The sequence below is a fragment of the Oryctolagus cuniculus genome, chromosome 6, assembly GCF_964237555.1.
Source record: "Oryctolagus cuniculus chromosome 6, mOryCun1.1, whole genome shotgun sequence".
NCBI lineage: Eukaryota > Metazoa > Chordata > Mammalia > Lagomorpha > Leporidae > Oryctolagus > Oryctolagus cuniculus.
The window spans coordinates 79548790-79565765 of NC_091437.1; the positions used below are offsets into that span (position 1 = coordinate 79548790).

The 16976-nt window shown below is 48.8% G+C and overlaps 1 protein-coding gene and 1 long non-coding RNA gene across 2 annotated transcripts; one reads left to right on the forward strand and one right to left on the reverse strand.

Moving 5' to 3' along the window:
- The first annotated feature begins 520 nt into the window (after nucleotides 1–520).
- On the forward strand, nucleotides 521–2982 carry SOX17 (SRY-box transcription factor 17). Its single transcript, XM_008255533.4, has 2 exons — nucleotides 521–1023; nucleotides 1617–2982. The coding sequence occupies exons 1-2, from the start codon at nucleotides 717–719 to the stop codon at nucleotides 2573–2575; spliced, it is 1266 nt and encodes a 421-aa protein (XP_008253755.3). The 5' UTR covers nucleotides 521–716; the 3' UTR covers nucleotides 2576–2982.
- A 5764-nt stretch (nucleotides 2983–8746) lies between these two features.
- LOC127490713 (uncharacterized) lies at nucleotides 8747–10687 on the reverse strand. The gene is made up of 2 exons (XR_007919061.2): nucleotides 9867–10687; nucleotides 8747–9549 (listed from the first exon to the last, which is right to left on the reverse strand). It is a non-coding gene; the product is annotated as an uncharacterized lncRNA (long non-coding RNA).
- Between the last annotated feature and the right edge of the window lie 6289 nt (nucleotides 10688–16976).

The window sequence follows — 16976 nt, forward strand, 5'->3', positions numbered from 1 at the left end:
ATATTAGACAGAGAACCTCATTCTGCATTTAATCTTGCTTTGGAAAATTAGGGTTCACCTTGGACATAACATTTTGAATATAATTCAATCAAGGTGTGTGTGTGTGAGAGAGAGAAATGAAGTTAGGTCATCCACCATTGAAATGCTCATGGTTTTTATAATAAAGATGAGATTTAAAAGGGAGCAGAGTGGATGCTTAGTTTGTTAACCTGAACTGCCTTGGGCAAGTACATCTATCCCCTGGTACACTAGAACTCTCAGAGGGCTTTTCAGCAGTTCCCCTTCCCGAGTCTAGGAAGACCTGGCGCCAGAGCCCGGCTCCAGCCAGTTTTCCCGGGGGCAGGTGTAGCCCTGGGAGCGGGGGGCCGGGGGAGGGGAAGGGGGCGGGCGTGGGGTTTACTGTGACTTGGGCCTCGGACCACGGGCTGGGCGTGGGCCTAACGCCTTGGGCCCGGCCCGCCCCCGCTGCTCCATTGGTCACATCTGTGCAGAAAAGGCCCGACGATCCGGGGGTGTCCACAGTGTCACTGGGCCGACCGGGGGCGCTGGCTGCGCAGTGACTGGGACTGGCCGGCAAAGTAGGCGGCGATTCGGCCCAGGAGATCCGCGCAGGCTTCCAGGCATCTCCTGCCTCGCTCCTCACCCCCTCCGTCTGGGTCGGGGGGAGGCGCGTGTCCGGCGGAGGGTAGCGGGGCGCCGGGCAGGGCCAGAGAGCCATGAGCAGTCCGGACGCGGGATACGCCAGTGACGATCAGAGCCAGCCCCGGAGCGCGCTGCCCGCGGTGATGGCCGGACTGGGCCCCTGCCCCTGGGCCGAGTCGCTGAGTCCCCTCGGGGACATGAAGGTGAAGGGCGAGGCGGCAGCGAGCAGCGGAACGACGGCCGGGGCCGCGGGCCGAGCCAAGGGAGAGTCCCGCATCCGGCGACCAATGAATGCCTTCATGGTGTGGGCAAAAGACGAGCGCAAGCGGCTGGCGCAACAGAACCCGGACCTGCACAACGCTGAGCTGAGCAAGATGCTAGGTGAGTCGGTGCTTGGGCCCCTGGTGACCAGGAGCGCTGGTGCTACTCGCCTCTTTCGGCCTAAAATAGTGGGTTTTGTTAGTTTTTTTTTTTTTTTTTTTTTTTGTCTCTTTTTGCGGGCCTTGAGCCCGAGACCATGGCTGTACTGCGGTCATGTCCTTCCCTGGGGCCCTCGGATCCCTTCCCGCTTCTAGCTCTGGGATTACCCTGGCGGCGCGGGGCGCGGGTACAGTGGCCCCGCTTGTCTGGGAGGCGGCAAGAGCACCCCTAACTCTGAGCTGGTCGAGCGATCCAGTCCTCTCCATCCCTTCCTCAGCCTAAAGAATTTTCGTTTTTTCGAACGACCGGGAGGTGAGTGAGCAGGCAAGCCGCTTGCAGGAGGCTAGGACAAGGGAGAGGTCCCCTCCGTAGAGAACGCAACTTCCCCAAGTGGTCAGACCTAGCGTTCCAGACCTTCACTCTAACTTGACCCTGTGCCGCCTCTGGTTGCGCAATTCAAGGTCAGAGGGGAGAGGTGGGACCAGGTGAGGCCTGGGAGCGGAGTTCAGCCTGGTAATTCCTGCGCCCCTCCATACCTTTCCTCGCCCGTGCAGGCAAGTCGTGGAAGGCGCTGACGCTGGCGGAAAAGCGGCCCTTCGTGGAGGAGGCCGAGCGGCTGCGCGTTCAGCACATGCAGGACCACCCCAACTACAAGTACCGGCCGCGGCGCCGCAAGCAGGTGAAGCGGCTGAAGCGGGTGGAGGGAGGCTTCCTGCACGGCCTCGCCGAGCCGCAGGCCACCGCGATGGGCCCCGAGGCCGGTCGCGTGGCCATGGACGGCCTGGGCCTACCATTCCCGGAGCAGGGCTTCCCCGCCGGCCCGCCGCTGCTGCCCCCGCACATGGGCGGCCACTACCGCGACTGCCAGGGCCTGGGCGCGCCCCCACTCGACGGCTACCCGCTGCCCACGCCTGACACGTCCCCGCTGGACGGCGTGGAGCCCGACCCGGCCTTCTTCGCCGCGCCGTTGCCCGGGGACTGCCCGGCCGCCGGCACCTATAGCTACGCTCAGGTCTCGGACTATTCGGTGGCCCCGGAGCCTCCCGGTCCCGTGCACTCCCGGCTGGGTCCTGAGTCCGCGGGCCCCGCAATGCAGGGCCTCCTGGCGCCCCCCAGCGCCCTGCACATGTACTACGGCGCCATGGGCTCGCCCTCGGTGGGCGGCGGGCGCAGCTTCCAGATGCAGCCGCCGCCGCAGCAACATCAGCAGCCGCCGCCGCAGCAGCAGCACCCACAGCACCCGCACCCGCCGGGACCCGGGCAGCCGTCGCCCCCTCCCGAGGCGCTGCCCAGCAGGGATGGAGCGGACCCCAGCCAGCCCGCCGAGCTTCTCGGGGAAGTGGACCGCACGGAGTTTGAACAGTACCTGCACTTCGTGTGCAAGCCCGACATGGGGCTCCCCTACCAGACACATGACTCCAGTGTGAATCTCTCCGACAGCCACGGGGCCATCTCCTCCGTGGTGTCGGACGCCAGCTCCGCGGTATACTACTGCAATTACCCTGACGTCTGACCGGCCCCCGGCTGCCGGGGGCCTCCCGGCCAGAGGCACAGTGTTACACACTTCCTGGAGGAGCTAAGGAAATCCTCGGCCTCCGTGTTGTTGCGTTTTGTTTAGAAGTTGCCTTGGCATATAATTTATGGTAATTTATTTTGTCTGCCACTTGAACAGTTGGGGGGAGGGGGAGATGAACGCTCTTGTCTAAAATTCCTTCAGAGACTTGTTCCCCGTCGTTGCGTTTTCCAGGCCCCGTTGCCAAGATCAAGGTAACCAGTTTTGGAGATATCGCCAAACAACTTGTTCCGTTTCCTGAAAATTTACTGATCAAAGAAATTTTGTCCTGGGTGTGGTTTTTTTTTTTTTTTCTCTCTCTCTCATCTTTTAAGAAATAAAATCTGGACTTTTGTTTTTTCACTCCAGTGCCTCTGTCACACTAATGTTTTTTAATCAAACGGCCGTTTTTGTAAGATCAAATGTTAGGTATGGACAGAATCCGAAATATAGTTACCTGGAAATTTCTAGTTCTTATGGAAGAGTAGACCTAAATACTTCAAAGAGAAACCCTAAAAATGACCACTAGGATAGCGAAATTTGATGTCATTATCTTTGTTGAGCAGCCAGCCTCCTAGGATGAGCCTCTTTATACATTTGAAATGATCTTAATTGCTGGACAATCATGGTTATTCTTAACACTGTAAATTTTTTCATTTCTACCCTAGCAATTGAACCAGAGGGGAATATCCTAGTAAACTCGGTTTTCTGTCTTGTTGAATCATGACCTACCTAAAGAGACTTTTTGGATTTTGTTTCTTTTTCCTGCTTCTCAGTTTTCCACCAGGAGTTCTTACACTCTTTACACTGAACTTGCTTTCAGTCCTCACATGTTTACACCCTGGGAAGTGGTGTCGCTGGGTGAGCAATAATTTGAAAAACTCACGGGAACCAATCAAAATAAAAATTTCATAGTATATTTTGCTATTCTATGGCTGTTTTAAAATTGCATTGGGGTATGGTTGCATTCCCTGACGCCTGAATTTCTTTAGCTTTGGAGGGGGTCTATGGATGATTTAATGTGCAATATGCTTTACAAATTTGGCTGAAAGAATAGCCCTGGTACTTTCATACCTTTAACAAGAAAAGTTGAGTTACAGGTTTGGATGTAGGCACAGCCCCTGGACTCTGAAGTGCTAATTGTTGCCTGTGGCATTTTCCACCACATTGTACAGACTGAGACATAAATGGATACAGATTCTGGTAATGGGTGTTTCCTGTACCGGATGCTGCCTCTATGACATTCTGAACTGTTAGTCCTCCATACTGGTGAAATGCTGTGAAGAAAAGGAAAGGGTTGGGGGATAGTTTTGACACTTGTATGGGAGAGATTCCATGAGCCGAAATGCTTGTCTGGCTTCTCTTAGGGATTCCTAGATGCTAGGAATGTGAGGGATATGTTTCAATGAGGAAAGGTAAGAAATTTGTAGACATAACTGATACTACCTTAAAAATTTTTAAATGGGAAAGTTCATCCTAGGATTACCACACTAATGCTAGTCAATTTACTTCTGGTATCCTACCCCTTTGCACATCTTTTCCTTCCTCTGGTCCTGGAGAGGTAGTTCTGTTTCCAACCTGGGTTCCTTCAGCAGGATATCCCAAGAGTTCTCAGTGTGTTAGTGCACAGAGGGGCCTCGCCTCCCCAGGTTCGGGCCATGTGGTCAGTTCAGATTACACTAGACTTTTAGTATATACTCCTCAGCCCAAGGAGACTGTTGTATCCTTGGCTGCTACTTTTAAACAAAAAAATTAAGAAGATAAATAGGGAAAAAGAGGGAGGGAGAAAAGAAAGCAGAGTATGCACGTGGAAGACTCCAAAATCCTGGTAAGTTCCAATTTTTTAAATTTATCTGAAAAGCAGAGTTCTAGAGAGAGAGGGGTAGAGAGACAGATCTTCGATCCATTGCTTCACTCCCCAAAGGGCCACAACAGCCAGCCAGAGCTGAGCCAAGGAAGGGAAGCACCAGGAACCCCATCGGGTCTGCGACAGGAGTAGCAGGGTCCCAAGCACTTGGGCATCCTCTACTGCTGTCCCGGGGAACATTAGTGGAGAGCTGGATGGAACTGGAGCAACCAGTGATCATGGGGTACCAGAGGTTTAACCCACTGCACCATGAGGCCAACCCCCCAAGCTACATTCATAACTCTTCACCAGAGACAGGTGTGAAAATGGTGCTATTCCAAATGCCTTTACCAGGATGGAGGGTCATCAGTCCTCATAACCTTTCTCTTCAAACACTCAGATGAACTGAACATTGATTAGATTTGTGAAGTATTTGTGCCAACTTCTTACCACTTTACTTTGGAAGTAAATACATAAAGCCCTGAGGTACTGTGGAAGTGTATGAGGAAGTAAGAATCTAGGGCAGCTCTTGGGTTCTAAGCACCCTTAGAAGACTTGTTTCTTTGAATTTATGTCCAGGTCATGGTCTAGGAAAGAAAAGGATCCCCTTCAGGAAAACATGTTAACATGCACACACATTCAATATTTTTGGTCTAATTGCAGGCAATTCACAACCTTTTAGGACTATCCAAGGATTGTGGGAAACTAAAGCTTTTAAGAAGCCCTGATGAAGATTTGTTGGGAAGGATGGGACCCACACATCAAAGCAAAAAGGCAGTCTCCTTATATCTGAAAATCAAATGACATCTCAAGAAGCTCCTACACCACTGACTTCTTTTTGTGACATGAATCAAGGGATATGAGGAGTTGCGTGTTCCCCTCTCCAAGGGTGAAAAACACTTGTAATGTCCTACCAGCATGGATCTGTGATCTTTTGCGCTTAACAATTATGGTAGTAGTAGTAGTAGTAGCCAGTCTCCAAGTCTGACCCCAGCGAACCATTCTTGAATATTTGCTTCTTTATGCAAGCCCCTCTCACATCCAACCTGGGTTGGATTTGCCACTCTAATCCTATAGAATGTAGTAGAGGTGATTTCATGTCAGCTGTGGGCCCAACCCTTATGAAGGCTTGGTAGATTTTATTTCTTGTGCTTTTGGGAGCCCTAAGCTACTGTGCAAAATGTCCAATGGCTAGTTACAAAGTCGATGAGACCACAGGAAAATACTGCAGAAGGGAGAGGCCCAAGACTCCTAACAAAGGAAGAGGGCTCAGCTGCTTCCAGCTGATTCCTGCTTACCACCATCTGGTACTCAGGAGACAGCAGAAAAAAGTAAGTGTCCAGAAGTATGCAGGCAATCCACAGGGCAGAGGGTTGGGGCGGCAGGAGAAGAGGGAGCCATGAAGCTTAGAGTACTTCGTTGTATAGTGGTAAGTGACAGAACCATTGTGATCCTTCAACTTTTTCTCATTAAGTCTGGGAATCATGGGCACTGTTGACAAAATCAGGCAAAGAGCTTTGGAGCTGTCAGAGACACCATTATCATTTTAAAGTGAATGACAGAATGTAAAACTTGGACCCAAGTTGGATGACTCTATGATATCACCAAATACATAAGATCCTCTTGCCTTAAGTAGACTCAAATAAAGGCCACAGGTAATAGCTAGTGATTGTTTTTTAAAAATACTAAATTTGCCCCAATATTGGTTTATTTTGGAAATAAGTTACATAAAGGATACATTGCTTTACCTTTGAGGTAGTTTAGAAATGTGTCAATAGGTAAGAATCCAGCCCTTTCCTGGGCTGGCATAGCCAGACGCAGCCTGGCACAAAAAGGAAGACGGTATATTTTTTTCCCACAAGGACACTTACTTCATCTCTATTAAAACTGCCAAGTGGGTCCGATAAATTACAAAGTTATAAATTATTTACACAAGTACAAAGAGGTGACATCACAAAGAAATATGTATTTTACTTAAATTACTCTTATCTGACAAGAGTACCTTTAGTTTGAATCACATAGCAAAAGACATCAATACATCCTTTCCTTTAAATTTGCTGATATGAGCAAAATCACATGTAAGCAAAAGGAATTTGGAGGAAATGGAATGGGGAACTACAAAAGACAGCATCTCCATCCCATGTTTTTCAATATCTCTTTTCATTTTGTTTTTTTTTTTTTCATGCTCAGATCTGTGCCTGTCCCATAATAGATGTTCCACCTTCCCCTCCTCCCCCTGTTCCTTTTTGATTTGTTTTGACAATAGAGGATAGGGAGAGGTATTTTACATCCATTATTTCAGCACAAATGTATTCTTCCTGCTCACAAGGTGCTTCCTTCTGGGTCCGGAATATTCATCTGAAGAAAAGTGGTATTGATGTCCCTACCCAGTCCCCAGCTGGAGTAGGATGAAGAATGTCCAGCTCCAGTTCTTCCACAAAATATTTCTTTGGATCCTCTGGCCTGAGGTCCAGATGCACTTCCTTCTTAATTTTTCACGACAACACGTATCCTTCTAATGCGATGCTTGCCTACAACACGTATCCTTCTAATGCGATGCTTGCCTATTGCTGTATGTTTTCTTCGGAATGATCAAGAAGCTTTGTAGGAATAAACAAGTCAATTCTCCCTTCCCCCTTCCCCACACAAACACAAACGCTGAGCTCTCACCACTGGCATTTCTCCCAGCTTTGTTCAGAACACTGAAAAGAGAATTTTAGGGCTGTGTGTAGTGTATAGCAAGTACTGAATAAGTTGTATAACAACAGTAATGTTTTTAAGGCAAAAATTTATAGATATCTCAGATCAAAGCAAAAATGTGGCTGAATGTTTAGAAACCCTCAAATCTAATTATTCCTGTTGAAGAACATTTAGCTTTGAGGACCTATCTCCTCTTTAATCGAAGTCTTAAGCATTTTGTCAAGGTTGACTTCATAATACCTGTTCCCCAAACTCATATTGCTCAAAGAGTGGTTTTGTGGGGTTATCCTCTCTATGTGGCAATTCATACAAGAATAAATGTCAGTAGATGAGCATGAATGTCCACTCTGCTGGTTTCAGTGTCCTCTCATAAACCTGACAACCCGTTAAGCAAGGAAAGAAAGAATTGTGGCATGCAGCATGAGGAGGGTGGTTTCCTGGTCTGGTTGATTCCTCTAGTTACAAGGGAAGCTCCCAGAGCAGGGACTTTATGACCTGGCACCTGCTGAGTGTTCAGAAAACGGACTCACCTGCTTAATGGCTGGTTCCTCAGTTTTCCATTAGGGCTTCCTGAGAAAGCTCAGAGTTCCTACTTTGCCTCTCTCTCTCTTTTTTTTTAAACATTTCAGATGGTTTCTGGATGACTGTGATTCCTTTCTCCCCCAAAATGTGTCAGAACATTAAAGTTGAACAACTCAAGATGGTAAGTTATTGGAAAAGGAGAATGACAAATCAGAAGTTGCAATATTCCAAAATGAATTCTGCATTTTGACTGAGGGGTTTACCTGACTCAGCAACTTAGCTTTGTCAGTTGGGAGAAGTCACTAGCCTTTTTGAACTCAGTCCGGTGTAAAAAGCAGAGGCAAGAATAAAAGCCCCCATGGAAAAAGATAAAAGCTTTACTGGATTATTTTAGGGATCAAGGAAAGAATATGTCTGAGCCACAAAAAGTGATCTCTCTCTCTCTTTTGATTTCATATATCTCCATCTACCAGTAGACTTGGGGGATTTAATTTATTCTTCTATTAAGAAACAGACACCATCAGTAACTCACCTACTGTGGATGCTTTGCTTAGTGCAAAGAGAATTTTGCAGCCTTGTAAGATTGTTCATGCTTGTTGGAACTATTAATCACTTTTGCGGTACTCTCAGCTTTGGCCAGTGCAGCCCCTTTGATTATAAAGTTGTGTCATTCACAGAACTTCCCATTTTGCATGAAAATGTCATTTTTAAAGGGAACATCTAATGCAAGGGAGGCACACAAATGCAATATCAGGTCTGTCAACAGTCACATTTCTGTCCAGTCTCTCCTCCCATCACAGTTTTAAAAAATCCTGAATAATATTTCATGCCATCTCTTTTGCAGGACCTAACAACAAAGCCTTAAAGTTGAATAAGCAGATTGTAATGGGAGAGGACAGCAAATTAAGAATAGATCTGGTTTCCAGCAAGTAGTACCAAAGAATACTGAAATTTGATACTTAGGTTTTTAGCTTCCTTCAGTCCTCAGAAGTTATTTTCACAGGGCAGGAGTGGATGGGCTTATGTGAAGAAACTTTTGAGACACTAACAGAATGAAAGAACAATTTTATAGGCACAAGTGGATTCATCTCCTTTAATCTGTTCCTATGTTTGAAAATAATAGGAATTACAAGTGCACACATGCACAGAGACACACACACATCAAGATTTTAAGCTAAAACAGCCCAATGAGATTACAGAAGGGAGAAGTAGAAAATAAAGAGATTATTTGGGTAGGGAAAATGTGTATTTTTATGTATTCGTTAAAATGCTTTACAATTTCTTAAATGATGCACATGCTATAAAAATTCGAACATTACAGATGGGTTTGCGACATCCACAAGTTGTCAGAAGGATTCCATCCCTCCCCAGTCCTGTGCTACAAGTCTCTGTTTTTTATTCTACCAGACATGACCTACATTAATAATTCTGCTCTTCTGGCAGTTAATTAATCAAAATGCCTGCAGGGCTAATTCTAGGTTGATCAGTTCTACACCTTTGCTTCCTCATATGACAGTTAAGAATCCTACCCTTCCCTCTCCTCCGAAAGAGGTCCTATCCTTATTTCCATTTCTACTATTGATTACCGCTGGCTGGTACAGCACGGGGGCCATATACCGGGCTGTTTGTTCCAGTGAGGACATTCCCTGCAGCGCTCCCCTCTTTTCTGAGAAGGTGAGTAGTTTCGAGGACTTTGGGGGAGGGCAGGAGGAGCAGTAGATGAAATATTGATGCACGCGTCCTATTAAATGATTTTCTTTTTACATTTCAATTATCCCAGATATTCCGGAATGCATACCACCGTGGCTTGCCTTGCTTTCTTGTTTCTTATGCCCCACTGGGAAAGCTCAGTAGTCTGTCCCCAAAGCTGTACACAAAGGAAAAAAATAAATCAGGTAAAAGGGGTAAACTCTAAGATCATAGGTAGGACTCCTCTTCCACCTCCCTCCTCCCCCAGCCCTCCCGTCCCTCTCCACCAAAGCGCTGGAGGCCGCGAGCGCTGTGCTCGCCTAGCCAGGCACCTGCACTCCGAATGCTGTTATTAATTCTAGGGAACATTTGAACAAGACGCTAGATTGGCGTTAACTGAGAAGGTTAAAGACGGTAATCTGATGGCGAGGAGGGGAAGGCAGGATGGTGGGTTGGGGACAGCAGGGACAGCGCGGCCCGTACCCCCGTGGTTACCCCTGAAAAGAAGAGAAGATCGCAATGTCTTGCACCTGCTTCCTGGCGTTTGGCGCGCGGCGGTGCCTGCTCCGCGCTGGAGTAAGCGCACACGAACTTGACGGAAAACAAATGCTCCTGGAAGTTTAGACTAGGGTTTCCCCAGAGCAACCGTCCGGGGAGCCTGCCGGCCTGCCGGCCTGCCGCGCCGACTCTCCACAAGGTCGCGATGTGACATCCGGTAATGGCGTTCCTCCGAGAAGGGGAGGGGATTTGAGTCTCGGCGGGTTATTTTCTGTAGAGGAGAAAATCAAACTCTTTCATCGTCGGCGCCCGTCCCTTGAGCAGACTGAGTGCAGAGAGGCAACCTGCCCGAGTTCTCAGCTGCTCAGGTGGAGCGCGGCGGTGAAGCGCGGCTTCTCCACGGGCCACGTCGTTGCAGAAAAGGCTCGGCGGACCTGGGGCGTCCGCTGTGCTTTGCTGCCACACCGGGACTGAACTGACACGTGGGAGGCAGTTTCTGTGCCGAGACACCAGGGTCGGGGAGAAGTGTGTCCCGCGGAGGGAAGCGGGACTCCAGGGAGGGCCGGAGAGCCATGAGCAGAGCGCCCTAGACGCAGGATACTCCAGTGACGACCGGAGCCAGCCCCAGAGGTGATGACCCGGCTGGGTTCTCCCCCCGGGACTTGAAGGTGAAGGGCGAGCCGAGCGCCAGCGGGGGCCGCGGGCTGAACCAAGAACGAGTCTCCCATCCCGCGCCGTCAAGGTGGGCTAAGACCTAGGGGCAGAGTTTGGCAGGAGTCCTGCCAGGGCGCTTCTCAACGGCCGCCTGCGCCCGACGCGGGAGGCGGAGCGCAGGAGCAGAGCACGTGAGGGACGGGATCCGGGAAGATCCGTTCTTGTGGGTCAGAGCCTCTGGCACGGAGAACCTCCGCGTGGACTCCTAGAGGGAGATTTTAGGGAAACAGTATAATGGCAGGTGTAAAATCGTCTTGGGGGCGAGAGATGAAATTAAATTAAATGGCTCAAAACTAAGCTGCTAATCATCTCTCTGGGGTCCGAGAAGTACCGACAAGGTGGCCTGGCAGTCTGACACCTGCCTGGGTTAGACAGGCAACCAAGGGACCTTAATGGCAGAGTAACGACTCCGGATGACGAACACCCAATTTTGCGGTCTTGGGAAAGGTTTTAAGCTGCTGTCCAACCAGGCAAGCGTCTCTAAAAACGAAACATCGAATGTCCTTATTTCAAGTTCCCTCTGAATTTTTGGGGTAAGGAGTGGACAGATAGGGGTATTGATTTAGTACAATATGTTAAAACTGTGCATCATTCACGAAGCTAGAATTGCATTCCTCAGCACCTTTCAGAAAAACTACAGCAAAGCGCTGGAATCTCAAGCTAACCAGACTGCCCTCTGGAGCTCTTTCTTCTTTTTTTGTGGCTGAAATTTGTGTTAGAAAGGTCGAGGGAAGCTGGCCTCTACTTGTGAACAGTTCAAACTCCCAGAATCTTTTGAAGTTAAGAAGGAGACGGTTTTGTTTGTTTATTAGAGTCTAACGGGCCAACCTTCATTTCACCAAAACAATGTGAAATTGTCGGTCTGCTGCCTAAATAGCTTTGCTTAATGTTTTTTTTCCCCATAAAAACGTAAACAGCTCATGAAAAAACAGTCAGCCCATCCCTAGTGCTAACTTCAGAGATGCGGATGCTTGCTATAAATACATACCATCCAGTGTTCCCTGCACACATGCTGTCTGCATCTGCAATGGTACAACTTGGCAATCCCATCTTCCTATCCTTTTCAGTTAACAGTAAGCTAGTTGGGGTTCCTGGCATTTTTGTAGTCTTACCTGGGCAGAGTCAGCCCCAGTAGTCCTCTCTACAGGCTAACTTAAATTTCTCTCTTTGACTTACTGCCTCCTTTTGTGGGTAGTGAGTTCCCAAGACCCTCCTCACATTCTTGCAAGAACTGCATCTGTGCACAAGAAAGGAGAGTACTTAACTATGGAGAACTCATTGGGACACCAGTTTCACTCTAGAAGAAAGGGGTAGGAATTGTGCGTGCTCAAAGTGCAATCTTTTCAGGCTGAGTCTTTCTGATCTGGTCTCCAGGGTGGTGCCATGGAGTTGTGCATGGAAAATCCCGAGGCGTTACTGCTTTCAGGAGAACGCCCTCCCTGCCTCTGCCTCCCATCACTCCCCTAACTGCCAGGATGCCGGGTTTTGTTTTGTTTTGTTTTGCATTTCTAACACCTTGGTGCCTTAGGCTGAGACGCTGTCCCTAGAAGTTGATTCGGTGGAGGTGGTGAGATCTGCCCTAATAATCGTAAGAGCGGTAGAGTTCCTGGTGCCTTGTCCCAATATCATGGTAATTAAATACTAACTTCCTCTGTTGCAGTCTCTGGTTGATAAAGTGTGAGGGCGATTGGGAGATAACTGCCCTCCCGGCCAGGGAAGAGACTGAGCGACAGTGAGAGTGGCGCATGGGGAGGAGCTGCCTTCTTGGGGGAGGTGGCGGCTGCACCGGAGTCCTGTGGGACCTGACCAGTGCCCAGGTTCGAACCCCTGGCTGCGTGGCCCTGGACAGCCTGGGCCTGCTCTTCCCCTAGCAGGGCTTCCCCGAGGGGCCCCTGCTGCTGCCACTGCACACAGGCTGCCACTAAGGCAACTGCCAGCACGGGGGCCCATGCCCGACACGTCCCTGCAGAACAGAGTGGAACCTGATTAGCTTTGCCGCTGCTTGGCTGCCTGGGGACTGCCGGCAGCCGGCACCTACAGCCCAAGGTGACGTAGGAGCCCTGGGGCTCCCCAAGCCGGGCCTTCGGTCGCCCCCCAGCGCCCAGGACAGGTACTACGACGCGTTGGGCTTGCTGTGGCTTCGGAAACATTGGCACTGCCCTCTTCGTGGTCGGCGCTATCGTCATCAACAGTAGAACCTCCCGTTGGCCTGGGCCGGCCCTTGGCCCTTCCTTGGGTGCTATTCTGCAGGTGCAGCCCGCAGAGCTCCTCGGGACAGCTCAGGGCTGCCCGTGCTGAGTTCTTTACACCTCTGCTCTGACCCCCCGGGTTCTCTTGCCAGTTTGTAGCGTTCATTCCAAGTGCCAGAGCATAGGCGATGCTCCTATCTTTTTCAGACTGAACTTTCCAATAAGGACAATGTTTAACATCGCTCATGTCTCAAAGGAGGCAGTGCAAAAATGAGCTCGCATAAGTGTTTGCAAAATTAATGTTTCCATTGTCTTTATACAAATAATTTTTGCATTGAAGTTATTATTTTGAAAACATGTAAAAGAAATAGGCCATGAACAGAAAGTATTTTTCCATTGAAAATGATCTCATTCCAACTGATTTTAAACATTTTCCTAGTATTTATTGAGTATCTTCTACATTTCATTATTTCTTTCTTTTTTTTTTTTTTTTTGTTTGTTTGTTTGTTTGATTTTTGACAGGCAGAGTTAGACAGTGAGAGAGAGACACAGAGAGCAAGGTCTTCCTTCTCTTGGTTCACTCCCCTAATGGCCACCACGGCCGGCGCTGCGCTGATCCGAAGCCAGGAGCCAGGTGCTTCTCCTGGTCCCCCATGGGGTGCAGGGCCCAAGCACTTGGGCCATCCTCCACTGCCTTCCTGGGCCACAGCAGAGAGCTGGACTGGAAGAGGAACAACCGAGACAGAATCCAGCACTCTGACCGGGACTAGAACCTGGGGTGCCGGCGCCGTAGGTGGAGGATTAGCCTAGTGAGCCACGGCCCCAGCCCTATATTTCATTATTTCTAATGGTCTTGTTTTGTTGATGTCTTTGTTAATCCAGCTAAAGATTTTTCAAAAAATTATGTGCATATGTAGATTTTATATTCCACAAAATTAAATGAAGTGTGTCTGTACTGGTCAGAGTACCACGGAAAGTACACAACATGCTTAAAAGGGGTGATTGAAGGAAGATCAATAAATAGCTTGTGTTAATCCTTCCAGGGGCTGGGAGCGGCCCAGGACTACCCTCACTCAAGGCACCTCATCAGCCCCTTCTGGGAGGACTGAGAAGCAGTTGCTGAAAACCAGGGTGACAGTAGTTTTAATCCTGCAGCCAGAAGCTCCCAAAGAGAAGTGAAGACACTGCCAGCTATGGCCTGGAAGGACAATCAGGAAGTAAATATGGGGGGGATATCCTACTGCATGACTTCCCGGCCAGACCTACCCGCCAACCAGAGGGCAGTGCGTGGGAAGAAGAGGGGAGCCCAGGATGAAAGGGTCAGACTTCCTACAGCAACTCAGCTGGAGAGGTTTAGCACAGGACTTGAACTGCCTAAAGCTGGCTGTCATACTAGGAGTGCTGAACGTAATGGAGGGCAGGAGGGAATCTTAGCTGTTGCTCTTTTCATCTTTGGAAAGTTTATGGTCCAGGAGGGAACACAGGAAAAAAATTAGTAATATTGGGCCAGCGTTGCAGCACAGTGGGCTGCTGCCTGGGAAGCCCACATCCCATATTAGCACTGGGTCCAGTCCTGGCTGATGCACAACCAGTCGAGCTCTCTGCTAATGCACCTGGGAACACAGTGGAAGATGGCCCCTGCCACCCACGTGGGAGACCTGGGTGGAGTTTCCAGGCTCCTGGTTTCAGCCTGGCCTATACTGGGTGTTGCAGCCTTGTGGAGAGTGAATCAGCATCATATAGTAGCTATCGCTCCCTCTCTCTTTTTCCCTTTGTTTCTCTTTCTCCCTCTCTGCAACTCTGCCTTCCAAATAAGTAAAAAATAAATCTTTAAAGCAGATGGTCATCTCCTACCTTTCCTAGTTGACATCACTTCCTAGAAAGCTCAGGTGACTCTTTTTTTTTTTTTTTTTTTTTTTTTTTTTTTTTTTTTTACAGGTAGAATTAGACAGTGAGAGAGAGAGAGAGACAGAGAGAAAGGTTTTCCTTCCTTTGGTTCACCTCCCAAAGGGCCACTACAGCCAGTGTCCTGCACTGATCCAAAGCCAGGAGCCAGGTGCTTCCTCCTGGTCTCCCATGTGGGTGCAGGGCCCAAGCACTTGGGCCATCCTCCACTGCCTTCCCGGGCCACAGCAGAGAGCTGGACTGGAAGAGGAGCAACCAGGACAGAATCCGGTGCCCCGATTGGGACTAGAACCCGGTGTGCAGGCGCCGCAGGTGGAGGATTAATTAGCCTAGTGAGCTGTGGCGCGGACCTCATTTTTATTCTTTAAATATTTATTTATTTATTTGAAAGGCATAGTTACAGAGAGACAGAGGCAAAGAGAGAGAGGGAGAGAGAGGTCATTCATCTGCTGGTTCACTCCCTACGTGGCCTCAATGGCTGGAGCTGGGCCGATCCAAATCCAGGAGCCAGGAGCTTCTTCCAGGTCTCCCACATGGGTACAGGAGCCCAAGGACCTGGGCCATCTTCTACTACTTTCCCAGGCCATAGTAGAGAGCTGAATTGGAAGAGGAGTAGCCAGGACTCAAACCAGCATCCATATGGGATGCTGGCCCTGCAGGTGGTGGCTTTGTCAGCTATGCCACAGAGTAGGCCCCAACCCCAGCTCCCTCTTAGGGGCTTGTGTTTTACCCTTTAGACTGTTGCAGTTGGAAATCTTAGGTCTCCAAGGAAGCTTTTCCCAAAGTTTAGAGTAAATTTGTACTGAGGGATGAGTCAATTAAAATATAATTGATTAATAAATGCCATTCTCCAAGTTAAAGTAGAGCTCATATCTCACTATTTATCATATTCCTACTTAAGATTTTATATGGGGGTTGGCTCTGTACCATAACAGGTTAAGCTGTCACTGGCAGCGCCAGCATTCTATATGGGCGCTGGTTGGAGTCCGGGCTGCTACACTTCTGACCCAGCTCCCTGCTAATGTGCCTGGGAAAGCAACAGAAGATGATCCAAGTTCTTGGGCCCCTGCACCCACGGGGTAGACCAGGAAGAAGCTCCTGGCTCCTGACTTCAGCCTGGCCTGCCTTGACCATTTGGCCATTTGGGGAGTGAACCAGCAGATGGAAAATACCTCTCTCTTTCTCTGTAACTCAACCTTTTAAATAAATAAATACATCTTTAAAAAAAAGATTTTGTGGAGGCCGGCACTGTGGCACAGCAGGTTAAAGCCCTTGCCTGAAGTGCTGGCATCCATGTGGGTGCTGGTTCTAGACCTGGCTACTCCTCTTCTGATTCAGCTCTCTGCTATGGCCTGGGAAATCAGTAGAAGATGGCCCAAGTCCTTGGGCCCCTGTACCGTGGGAGACCTGGAGGAAGCCCCTAGCTCCTGGCTCCTGGCTTTGGGACGGCACAGCTCCGGCCGTTGTGGCCATCTGGGGAGTGAACCAGCGGATAGCAGACCTCTCTCTCTGTTTCTACCTCTCTCTGTAACTCTGTCTTTTGAATAAAATAAAATAAATCTTAAAAAAAATTGATTTTGTATGAACCAGTGTTGAGGTGTTGGGTGAATGATTTTTGTAGAAGATTTCAAAAATTGTTTTTTCAAAAGCATATTTGCAGTCAAAGGTATAGCTGTAACTATTTTTATTCCAAATAAAATTTAAAATGAAATACTTTTTAAAATAAATTGTAGGGGCCAGCACTGTGGCATAGCTCGTAAAGCTGCCACCTGCAGTGCTGGCATTCCATATGGGCTCAGGTTCGAGATCCAGTTGCTCCACTTTCGATCCAGCTCTCTGATATGGGCTGGGAAAGCAGTGAAAATGACCCAAATGCTTGGGCCCCTGTGCAAATGTGGGAGACCCGAAAGAAGCTCTTGGCTTCAAATTGGCCCAGCTCCGGCCTTTGAGACCATTTGGCGAGTGAACCAGCAGATGGAAGATGTCTCTCTCTCTCTCTCTGTTTCTGCTTTTTTGTAACTCTGCCTTTCAAATAAATAAATAAATCTTTTAAAAATTGTATTTTTCATATAAACACTTAAAAAATTAATTTATTTGAAAGGTAAAGAGAGAGAGAGATCTTCCATCTGTTTTTTTCCCCCTAAGTGTAACAGTAGTGGCTCAGTCAAATGGAACTCAAATGTGTCTCCCATGTGGGTGGGAGGACCCCAAGTATTTGAGCCATCATGTGCTGCCTTCCAGGGTGCAAAATCAGCAGGAAACTAGAACTGGAAATTGAACTTGGATGTGAACTCAGGCT